This window comes from Triturus cristatus, chromosome 9 (genome assembly GCF_964204655.1).
Source record: "Triturus cristatus chromosome 9, aTriCri1.1, whole genome shotgun sequence".
Lineage (NCBI taxonomy): Eukaryota > Metazoa > Chordata > Amphibia > Caudata > Salamandridae > Triturus > Triturus cristatus.
Window position 1 is genome coordinate 403,628,128 of NC_140592.1, and position 12,220 is coordinate 403,640,347.

Genomic DNA, 12,220 nt, shown 5'->3' on the forward strand with positions numbered 1-12,220 from the left:
ATGTGACATAAAGCAACATACGTTGCTAGCTGTAAAACTGCCCCAAGTCTTTTTGGCTCAGAGAATAAAGCGGGGAGATGTGATTATGGGCAGAGTTGTGGACTTTGAAACAGGGAAGAAGGTTCGAGTCTTGAAATTGGCTGAGCATCCTGTGATTCTGGCCACAATACTTAATCTCCCCGTGCATAAAATATGAACGTGAGTTGTGATAAAAACAAACCGGCCAGCTCTTAAAATTATTTAAATCAATCCCAACAGTGTGCATGGAAGAGCAACAAAAGCTTAATGGGAGGACTTATTTCCCCATCGGCCTATATTGAGGGCGAAGCAATATCAGGTGGGAGATAGCCAAAATAAAGCTATTTTTGCTTTACAAATCGGGAGTCTCCCTACTGAATCGGGTCTGTTGGCATTTATGCATGCATGCATGCCCACCAGCTTGGTGGCTTGATGCTGTAATGGGGCTTTGATGGAGCAATTAACAACATAGAATGGGTTGGGATATGTCATGCATTTACTTCTGCAGGATAGTGTTTACCTTTATCACATTGTGCCCGCAGTGCAAGTGTATATACATTTCAAAGTAAATGGTTTTGCGCCACGAGTTAAACAAGGTCACACTAGGAGAGAGGCCATTTTAAATTAATATAGACATGCAATGTCACGCAAAAACTAAACCTTGGCAATGAAAATGTTAATCCGCCAAGAGAAGCACTCCCCCGAAGTTCTGCTAGAACAACATGCCATGGCAACAGAACATGCCCTGGACCCAGCAATCAATCGACAATTTAATAGCACCATCAACTGCATGATCTGAACAAGTATAATGAATATTCACAGCAGTTTGCTGTTGGATCATAAACAATGATAAACCTCCGAACACACTACATATTGGGTAAGGTAAATTCTGTGACTGTATTGCAGACTGATAGTACTTATTAAACAATTAATCGAGTATGAATGGTTTAATCGTGCAAATGGCAAATAAGGAAAGCCTGTTTCATTGCATGCCTTTAACGAGGGTCAGTATGGCTGCTGCAATGTTAAATTCAGAGCAGTGTGCCAGAATTATGCTTTTTTTAATCACTGTTGCTCCATGCACATATACCTATATGTATGCTGCATGCATGCTAATACTCCTGTGGATGGTGGAAAGCTATCCGAGGCCCTCTTTACACATGCCCCTGTGAGCCTGTATTAGAAGTGAAAATTGGTACACACAGAATATTAGTGTAATATTTATTCTGTTTAACTTTCAAATTTGCAGAACTAGACACAATTATTGGGCTTTTATTTGTTGTATATATAGTGGCCTCCCCATAACCCTGCCTGGCATGGTGGCATTTAGGGTCTTCGAGGTGCTAGACATGCACTGACCCTTTTTGCATAAAGTTATTCGCATTAATTGCAAGCCAGACCAGAAGTAGTGCGGTACCTGAGCACTAGTAACATTTACCATGTTTTTATTTTAGGAACGGGGATATAAAGTGATTTGCCCAGAATCACAGGATGGTGAGCCAACGCTGAGACTCGGACCCGATTCACCAGCTTTAAAGTAGGCAGCTCTGGCGGTAATGCCACATTCTCTCACCAGTGAATTTTGCGCTGTTTCATGCCAATAAGCAAATGGACAAGATACTTGGGATCATTACTAGGGAGGAGTATTGCACTAATATATACTTTTCTTGTTAAACTCAATACTGTAACTAGAGCTTGGTTCAAAATAACATTATGTCTTTAAAAAAGAAAGGCACATGGGATGCTTATTGTTAGAAATGGGATTTCTGGTTGGCTGAGGCTTGCGCCAAAGCCAGACAGAAACCACCACTCTAGTCAGGGCTGGGGAGTTACACGCCAAAGATAACCCCTGCTCACCCCCTTGGTAGCTTGGCACGAGCAGACAGGCTTATCCCTGAGGCGATGTGTAAAGCGTTTGCGCGCGCACCCAGCAACAACACCCAAGGCCCACCACAAAGGAAACTCCACACAAGGTATTCTATAAAAATAGCCTTTGTATTATACACAACACATTAGATAAAAACACACACTTTACAATGTGCCAACAGGCACGGGCAGAATTTACAAGGGATTATATATACAGGGGACAGGGCCACATGGACCACTGTCAGGAATTAGCACTCTTAGAACATAGGAATAATACTGTAGTACAAAATAGCAAATGTAGCACACAACCAGTAACTACTGGTATCAGAACGTACCACCTACGCAACCCTAACCACCTTTAGGAATACCACGCAGGGAACTAGGACCTCACTAGTACCACCTGTACTAGGGGAAAAACAACCACCTAAGTATCACAATACCTGTAGGGGTAAACGCACATTACGCATAAAAACATTCAGAGGTGTAAACTCAATTCAGGACAGAAAATATCATGAAGGCATTGCGCAGGCGCAAAAAGTACATGTATGAAAATCACCAAGTGCCCTAGGGGAGGGCACAACACAAGATAACTGTCCGCAGGCCAACTGGCCTCTCAGGATGCAGAAATACCCAATATACAAGAATGTCAGGGCGCGACTGCGCAGGCTGCGCAAGCCCGGCGCACAAGGCACAACCTAAACGTTGCAGCTGCCCACGAAGTGCTGGGCAGCTGTAGGGACTGGGGCCTGGGCACCTCGGGGCCCTTAGGACACTTATGGCAGTCGTTGGAGCCTGTCTGGGCTCTGAATCAATATTGTGCCCCGTTCACGTTGGAGCGGCCCGCTGCCTTCCGGGGCCGCTCTAATCACCAGGAAATGCCCTCGTTGGGAGCGCACGAGCGCTCGAAAACAAATCTGCCCCCAACGATGGAGCCTCTCTGGGCTCTAGGCGAAGCGGAATAATGGCCCCAAATAACGTTGGAGCGGCCCGCTGCCTTCCGGGGCCGCTCTGCTGATCAACAAAATGCCCCCGTTAGGTTTAGAGCCTCCCTGGGCTCTTCAAAAACAATGTGGGTCGTGTTGGAGCGCACCAGCGCTCAGCAACCACCCAGGCTGCTTCGCGCACCCTCCCGGCAAGCGCCCCACTTACCGGGCTGAAGCGGAGGTTGCGCTGACGTCTCCGGTGGCGGCGGGGCTCTCCTTTTCCTCACGAGAGCCCCGCTCGGGCAGCCAGTACCTCCGGGACCCCTCTCGTCCTCGCGGCCGCCCTACTTCACCGGAGCCCTTCTGGGAAGCGCGGGGTAGGCTCCCGTCGACTTCCTGGTTTGAGATGAGGCCCCGCCCACGTCACCAAAGGCGCTGCCTGACTTCCTGTCTTCCCCGGGGCCGCGGCGGTGATTTCTCGGCAATGAGAGGGGTAGGCTCCCTCTGTAGATGTGATATACGGCGGGGTGGGCACCCGCCGTAAAATAAACAAATTAGCGGCGTGGGCACCCGCGAGCACACCACAATGCGGGGTGGGCTCCCGCTCGATCAAATAATTAAATAAGCGGGGTAAACGCCGGGTGGGCACCGGCTGGCATCAATAAAGCGCTCCTGAGCGCTAGAGGCAAATCCAAGCGTGTTGGGGAGAGAAAAGCGCTTCCAGGCGCTTAGGGGACCCAAACAAAGCGCTCCCAGCGCTATGAAGCCAAGAAAAGCGCTCCCAGCGCTATGAGGGAAAGGAAAGCCCTGCCTGGTGCTTTAGGATAAAAAGAACCACAAAGTCCAGCAAAGTTCTCCCCTGCACACAGCAAGGCAGGGGTGGGGGCAAGGCTGGACCCAGAGCCAGCTCACTGGGCCTCCAGGCAGGGAGGTAGTCCAAGTGGCGGTCCTCTGGTCCAGCAGCAGCAGCAGCCCCCCTCAGGCAGGATCCTGGCAAAGAACAGTTTCTGTGGGGACACAGCCCCATTTTTATACAGGCAAACCCTTTGTTCTGGGTTCAGGGTGAGGGGGAAAACCAGTCGCAGCTGGTTGGGGAGCACCCTTGATGTGCTCAGCCCCTCACTCTATTCACTGGAAGGGCTAGGGTCGTCAGTCGCACCACAGGGGGCGGGGCCAGCATTGTGTTTGGAAAACCCTGTCCTATTCAGGACCCAGGTGGACTCCTCCCACCCATCTAGCTGCTGATCTCCCCATTCACCACTGGGTGACTCATCCTGACACTGGGGAATCCCTAGCCCGTCACATGACATGACCAGCCAATCACGCGACAGACACACTGCACACAGAAGTGCCCACTTCTAGAAGTGGCACTTCCACACTAGGTACATACACGCCGCACACATCATCGCGCAGCATTCACTCCCACGAGTCCGCACATACCAAACTCAGGCCTGCACACCCCACGCATCAGGAACTACTAGGGACACATACATTCCCCATGCATTCCTATGGGAGGGCAGGCCTATCTCACCACATGCACTCAGAGCACGCACGCACTTTACCCTGGGACACAGGGAAAGTGCGCAGAGACCAAACAATTACCACCCCAAGTCATCAGTAAAAAGAAAAAAAGTTCAGGGGTGAACCTGCCAGAAGGGCCAAGTCCAACACTTATAGAGGTAATCTACGGTTCCATATAGTGCACACTCTGTATGGGGTCATTTCAGTGCTTCACAACACAACTACACTGTTTTCACATTTACATTTTAAACATCTGCTCAACTGTTTACCGTGGTGTGCAGAGTGAAGTATCTTGCGTCACGGAATATTGAGCTGAAGCCAGGATTCCCACCTGGTTCCTTAATTACGATAGCGGCAGCTCTCTTGCATAACTCGGAGATGTAAACTCATTAGCAGTGACTGCTGCCTTTTCAGCACTAACCTGCTAAATTACAAAGGCAGACAAGCTGGAGGCGAAAGTACCGATATATCTCATGGAACGGGAGGGTGATTAGAACCTATGCCAAGCTGGCGACAGATGTTCCAAAACAGTAGCAGCGGTGAAGCTTAAACCAAAGCAATACTTCTGATTGAACTGCCCTAAACCCCATGAACCATGCTCAGCTGAGAACTGCTGAAGAGAGGTTCAAATGCTAATAAAATACAGCAGACTGGCAAGATGTGCAATCACAACGATGATGCAAAGATAAAAAAGCAAGTGAAAACACGAGGACATGTGAAAAGCGCTGTTAATCAAAGAAAAGAGTAGTCTCCCAAAACATTTTCTAAATGAGACAAGTATACGGCTACAAAGTAATAGTACGTTGCTCCGGGCGGGTGGAGGGGGGGTGTTTAGGGACAGCCCATGGAGAGGAGGGGCAAATAGGGAAGATTAGCCACTTGGAATCAAGGCTTTTTAAAGGACACTCGAAGAAACAAATGAAAGGTAATGGGAAGGCTGTAAGCCGACAAAGTATATACAACATTTGCCAAAGAGAGAGCGCAAGCGCTACCTAAGCTCGACCTAAAAACAAAGTCTTGAGAGAGTTTTGAAAAGCTCAGGAAATAATCCAGTAGATCAAGCTCTGCCACAGTGCACAATGTGTTTGCAGCAGAAAAAGATTGTATTCTGTACTCTTGGGAGCACGGACTAACATTTTTGTTGCCACAAACATCACGTTTACCTGAAAACTTATGCCATAGCACAAATATGAACACTCATGACTCCAATCCAGTGGGGGGGGGAGCATATATAGTGTGCAAGGCTCATAAAATTACAGGGCCAGAGAATACGTACTTGAGAATTCATGTGCTACTAAAACACACCCAGCAGAATTCATGTGCCACAGAATACGGGTATTCTGAATTTTCCTGTTGCTCTTCATCACAGTAAGTGTGCTTAGGATGAGTATACGGATACCATTTGCACTAAAATTATTTTATAAGACTATAACAGTTAAAAGATGTTGTTATTCTCTTGAAGAATTGCACACTTTAGGCAGAAGCAAAAACGTTTGCAGCAAAATGAAGATCTGTCAATAAAATTGCAGTGAGAATAATAAGTTACTAATTTATCATACAAAGGTGGGCCTATGCAAGTAACTGAAAAACATACTTTGATCATTTCATTCTAAGAAAGACAAGCAGTTCCTTAGTATGGCACACTCTTGACCGAGTGAGGTCTGCTCCATTAGTATTGCAACAGTAAATGTGCCACAAACATATAATTCGCTACCATGCAGAGACGATGGTTACTCACCAATTATGCCACAAAATGCCGTGCTTTGGATAGAACATAAGAATCGGGGCTACAAAATATCTGCCCAGCGGCTGCTTTGCAATAAATGCTTTCCATCTTTTACTACACTACTGAGTGCCTGTCGTCAGCTGTTCTCAGTGATTGTTGGCACATTAGTAAGCCACGGAATGTTGGTGCCTTTTTTATTTAGTCATGTAATACATTTCCTTTTACCTACTGTAAGATGCCTGTGCATCACTTACAGGACCTACAATGTATGCCCATCGGATAATATGCCACAGAATATCTACACCATCCCTGCCATTGAAAATATCCACTGATTACAATGGCACAGAATTTCAGTACGTTAGTTATTGTGTCACAAGGCTCTTGTTCATTAGTGATGGTGTAACAGAATGCTCTCCCATTGGTTATGAAGCTACATGACACCAGGATCACAATTCTTATGTGAGTGAATGCTTAGCAGTCAGTTGCTATACCGTTTAATGCTTGCCCGATTAATGAGCCACAGAAAGCCAGCTCATCAGTTACTGAATTACATAATAAACATCTACCAATTGCTCTACACACAATGCCATCCATCTGTCACAATAACATATTCTGCTTTCCCTGCAGTTACAATGCCATATAAAGCATACACTCCACCTACTGAGCCACACTATTATGAAGTGAATAAGTGCCCATTGGTTACGCTGCAACCAAATGCTCTTTGGCTCATAAAGAATATACCAGATTTGGTGGTAATTAGAAAGTTGAGTGATGCTCATTTGAAAGCAACGTTTCCAGTGGACACTTGAATGTTACAAGTTGGCCTCACACAGGGGTTGAGCAAGTGTGTAGGGCTTGCAATTACAACAATGTGCATCCTAATAAAATTATATGTGCCATCGATCAACACTGCAGAATACTAGACAATTATGGGGTGACAGGTACTCATGATCTGACACTTGCACGAGAAGTTGCCAAGTGGAAAGCATTTGTTCAAAACCAGCTGCATGCTTGAATTAATTTAGGTCTCAAAACAAGCATCAGAACATTCTTACGTTTCAAAGATGGGTTCAGGTTAAAAAAAAAAAATCAACACTGAGCATAATGCATTGGAAAATGATTTGTTTAGGTAACCTGACCTGTAGTGCAGAGGAGATTGTAAGCTGTTCAGCAGCATCAACTATGCCAGGGTTTTCACCACATCAGAGATACATTCTCTTGCAACATGTGATTCACATATAGCATCTCCACTTGGCATTCCCAGGTCAATGATGACACTTATTGCAAAGGCATACATTGAAAATCAAGACAACAAAGTTGTTCATTCCTCGGACCCCACAATTGCATCACCCCAAACAGCTGTGTGTTGTGCTCCCTTCTCCATCAATGATGGGGTACTCTACCTGGGGGTCTTCATCTGGGTTGATGATCTGCCCCTGACGGTCCATAACTCTGTAGATGGGAATCCCAGAAATCACGTTGGGCTGAATGAAGTCCAGTTTATCCACAAACTCAGCCGAGGCTCCAGGAAACTGCGGCTTCTCCTCCAGGGATGTGAACTCATTCTGCTGACGGAGACCACGCTGGGATGAAGAGAGGGAACAAAGACAGTGTGAAAAAACACATTTTGAAATGGTGAAAAATGTAGATATTTTCTTGGTGTGATTTGATCCCATTTTCGAACAATAGTTATCTTTGATGCGACAAACTACTCGCATCATTTCAAGAATTTACCATCAAACAGACCAAGTAGAATATAGGTCAAAACAGTACTCCTATGCTTGCCTCATAAAGACAAAATAAATAGAGAAAACCAGTTCATTCCATTAAAAAAAATGCTTATAGTACAATCAGCAGCAGAGCAAGTTTTCCTCAAACATACAGCAACCATGTGACTGGCTGTAACCAGCCCACAGTTGCTTTGAGGGAACTAATATTACCTTATGGACAATGAAGCCTGTCCTGAGGTGTATATTTGATATCCTGAACACTTATTTTGTGCTTCATTAATTAAAAGCATTCTGGATTAACAGTTAAAATCACCATGGCAGAGATTTTTGCCTGAGAACACTGCACACGTCTCTAAAAAAACACTAAGCTTTACTTGAGGCATAGTTTGGATGCTCTTTGCTTATACAATGTAAAAGCTCTTGGAGTTCCATGTGAGCCCATTTGTCCAGAACAGCATGCCTATATGTCAAGTCTCTCAGGGTATGATCACTAGTACTTATTTTGCAATTTGAATGCCACAAAAATGAATTTTCTCTTGCTGAAGGAGATTGAAATTAACGACTGGACCAAAAAAAGTCAATACATTTATTCTGAATGTCCCACAACTTTCAGCACACCAAGAAAATCATCAGGCGGCATAATAATATAATAATAAAAATAAACAAGCATTGGCATAGCCAATAGGTCTCGCCTGTGGGACCTTATAAGTGTTTAGCCATGCAACAGTTGCGTAACTACATACTTATAAGGTCCCAAAATCGAGACCTATTGGCTATGCCAAGCGGCCTTGCGGCCGCGAAAGTGAAAGTAATTGCGGTAAAACGCAGTGCGCGCGCCCGCGCACATGCACTGTAGCTCTAGGCTGGCCTGGTAGCACTTTTTGGAGCCCTCTCAATAAGTCTTGACAGACCAGCGCATGCGCTGGGTCAGGCGAGACCTAAAAACACCCTCACAATGGAACTAAGGATTTCAGGAAACCCATGTATTCTTGGAAATAGGAATTATGGTGACCAAAATAGGGAACATGGGGTAAACTGGAGCAGAGGACATGAGGCGAAGTAGCATACCTATTACAGAACAGCCTTGATTTGACCAACAACATGAAGGAGTTAGCAACTGTAACTAATCCAGACATCTAAAAAAAAAAACATAGTAATTCTCGACTTCCAATACATCTTAAATGACGCTTTGTTACTAAATTATCAAAACAAGAGAAATAGTGTCTGTCAATAGGCCGTCTGGAATATGGTGTCTAAAAACGTGCCCACCAATTTTCCATTTGTTACAGTCTCCTTGTCATAAATCCTCCCTTTCAACGTCGTCGTATATCTGAAATCTCAAATGTAAAATGCTGTTGGGTATATCTATGAAATGTTAAACCAAACTGGGTTTTACATTTCCATTCCATGTTAGATTTAAGTGCGTTGATGCATGCTTTTACCAGTCCTAAAGTTTTCCCAATAGACTTTTATGACAGCCATTTCAACATAGAGATGGTGTTCTTTGGTCAAGATTATGAGCGTGCCAGTTTTTGGCATGCATGTAAACAGATCAACATACTGTCCAGATAGTTCAGAGTTAACATCTTCATATGGCGTTCTAGGAGAAAGTACTTTTGCCCGTAGAAGTAAAAGAAAATGTAATGCACTTCAAATCGTGTTGACAGAATTATTCTTTCGTTGCCGTCATTTTTTGTTTCATTAACCACAAATTCATATTCATATTACAGATACTGTTCTCAGAGAAGAAGCAATTACTTCAACAGGGAACTCAGCCTTCAACTTCTCTTGCCATGTCTTGAATCCTAGGAGTGACCGGAGTAGAAACTCTGGTTATTTTGCAGAGATTGGGACTACATCAATGGCCATATTAAATAGACTGGTTAGAAAACCTATAATTAATCAATTGAAGAATGTTGCTAGTTGCACACATCTGATGGTGCTTCAATCAAAAATAACTTGTAGTTGTTCATTAACACCGGTAAAGGACGTAAACATTTTGAAAGCATTCCTAGTGAAGGACCAAGTCCCCCTTTCTTTCCCTACTTTTTGAAAATGTACTATACTTTTCTGCTAAGCTATTTTTACATTTTTTTTTATTGGAATGCTCTTCTTCCAGTATATAGTGTAAACAAAGGGTAGGACTGAAACATATGAGAGGTTTTATTACAAAGTGGAATGCATTGATCAAATTTATACGAACACATTTATTGGAAGTATTATGCACTTGCAGGCTTGTTTTTAGATAATTGGAACGTTTTATGTTGTGCAAGGCAGAAAGAAAGGTGTTAATGAAGTGGAGTAACGTTTCTTCCATGCAAGACATTATTAGCAACAGATAGTAAATACCATTTTGAACTGGATATGTTCAATGGATATGGTTTTGTTTATTAAGGACCTTTGTATTTTCCATAAATTTAGAGTCACTTTTTGTGTGTGAAAATATTAAAATGTCAAAGCAGCTAGACAGCATGTACTGCATAGTTTGCCGTTCCTTGCTGTGTAATTTAGTTGACCTTCTCAAATTTATACCTCTACTATTGCTTAAATGCAGTGGCCTTGATAACCGCCTGTAAGTTCATGACCCAATTATATCATATGCTTACTTCGATGAAGACGAGGATACCCAGTGCCACTGGAATTATGCAATTCGGCAGTCGTAGCATTTTCTGTATAATTATGGTTTTCTCACACTTATGTTACTAAAATACTGCAATGCCTATAGCCGGTCAGAGGAAAGCCCTCTGCAAAGGTTAAATAGTCACTTTTCAGTTGTTGACTTAGCTAGTAAACCGATAACAGAGGAGAAAAGTTGGCCCAGGTTGTGTTACCATGTTTGACAAGCATTGGCAAACCCAATAGGTCTCGCCTTTTTGATCTATTGGCTTTGCCAATGCTTTTTGATAATGCTGTGCAGAATCCCGCCCCCCCCCCCCAAAAAAAAGTATGTTGCTATGTCATATTGTAGGCACATGCTGACGCATAGAATGATAAGACCACCATTTTCTCCTTTTTTTTTTTTTAACAATCCAATATGCCTGGGGGCCACTTGCATTGGTAGGAAAAGTCACTTTACTTTTATGAAAGGGCGTTTTGATGTCCAGACCGACCAGCAGCAAATGGCAGGTGCCACACTATCCAGAAACCTTCAAATTAAATACATTATTTTAAATGAACAGGAGGAGTGGGGAAGCAAAAGAGGAGCGAGTGAGGGCTATGGGTAGGAGGAAAGCAACAGTGAGTGGGCAGGGGACGAAGGAGCAAACGAGGCGCTTGAGTCTGAGGAAGAAAAAAAACAATAAAAAGAAAAGCCAGGCAGGGGTAGGGAAACCAATGGGCGAGTCTGGAAGGGGAATGAGGGAGCAAAACGAGTGCACATGGGTAAGGGTTATTTTTAGGTGAGAAGCAGCAGATTGGGAAAGAGGCAGAAAACAAACATTCATGAAGTGCTGACAAGAAAGAAAACAAGCATTTACAATGCAATGGTCTCGGCATTGGTAAAGTTAGAGCTATTGGCATTGCTCATGACATTATTTTTGTTTATGTTTTTGTTTTTAAAACATTTAAAGACACGGCATTGTCATGAGCAATGCCAATAGCTCTAACTTTAACAATGCCGAGACCGTTGCATGGAAAAACATTCACTAACGTTCCAATTGCGTCACTGCTATGCCAAACGCACATTGCGTGCCTCAGTGCGCATTTTTGCACACATTCAACTGGCACTAAATTTCTCCGCCCCAAGGTTCACGCAAATGAGCCTTGACGCATCTCCGATCGCCTCTTTGCATCGTAATTGCGTTTATACGATGAGTCGTGTTATAGTGAATGTCGTTAACTAAAGTGTCCCCTGTTGCACATATTGTTGAGCTGTTTTCTATTCAAAATTGCAGGTTGGATTATAAAACGTCATTACACAACAACATTTTAATTTAGGATACATATTACGTAATATACGCGTGAGTATTCACTACACCACCTCTACGTTTGACTTTTTTTGCCCATTTTTTGTCGAAAGTTTGACCCATTACATGAATAACTTAGTTTTGTACACATTGAATCAGACCATAATAAACACGAGTTCTGTTGAAGAACCGCCTTTATTATTCCGTTTTCGTGTCGAGACAATTTTGTGATTGTGTTAAGGTTTAGTTTTTAGTGGGAAATGTAGATATTGGTAAAATTAGAAAAAGGGCGTCCCTTTTCTCCTGCTACATTTTCCCCACATCATGGTGATCCCGCCAGACATGTGAGGTTTCGAGTGCCTGTAATACCGGGTAAAAGACGTGCCAGTAACCTCACCAGGCACCCCAGGTAAACGTCGTGCCCTTAACCCACCACATGTAAAGAACTTGCCGGTAACCCCAGCCGGCATTTCATTAAACGACGTGCCAGTAACCCCACCAGGCAGCCCAGGTAAGCGGCTTGCCCGTAAC

At 43.9% G+C, this 12,220-nt stretch overlaps 1 protein-coding gene across 1 annotated transcript in view; it reads right to left on the minus strand.

The window, feature by feature from the left end:
• Positions 1–12,220, minus strand: part of BCKDHA (branched chain keto acid dehydrogenase E1 subunit alpha) — a 205,588-nt gene that overhangs the window by 146,564 nt on the left and 46,804 nt on the right. Inside the window, exon 3 of the mRNA XM_085625275.1 lies at positions 7,458–7,637. Coding sequence (XP_085481401.1) covers positions 7,458–7,637 — 180 coding nt within the window. The remainder of the gene's footprint in view (positions 1–7,457; positions 7,638–12,220) is intronic.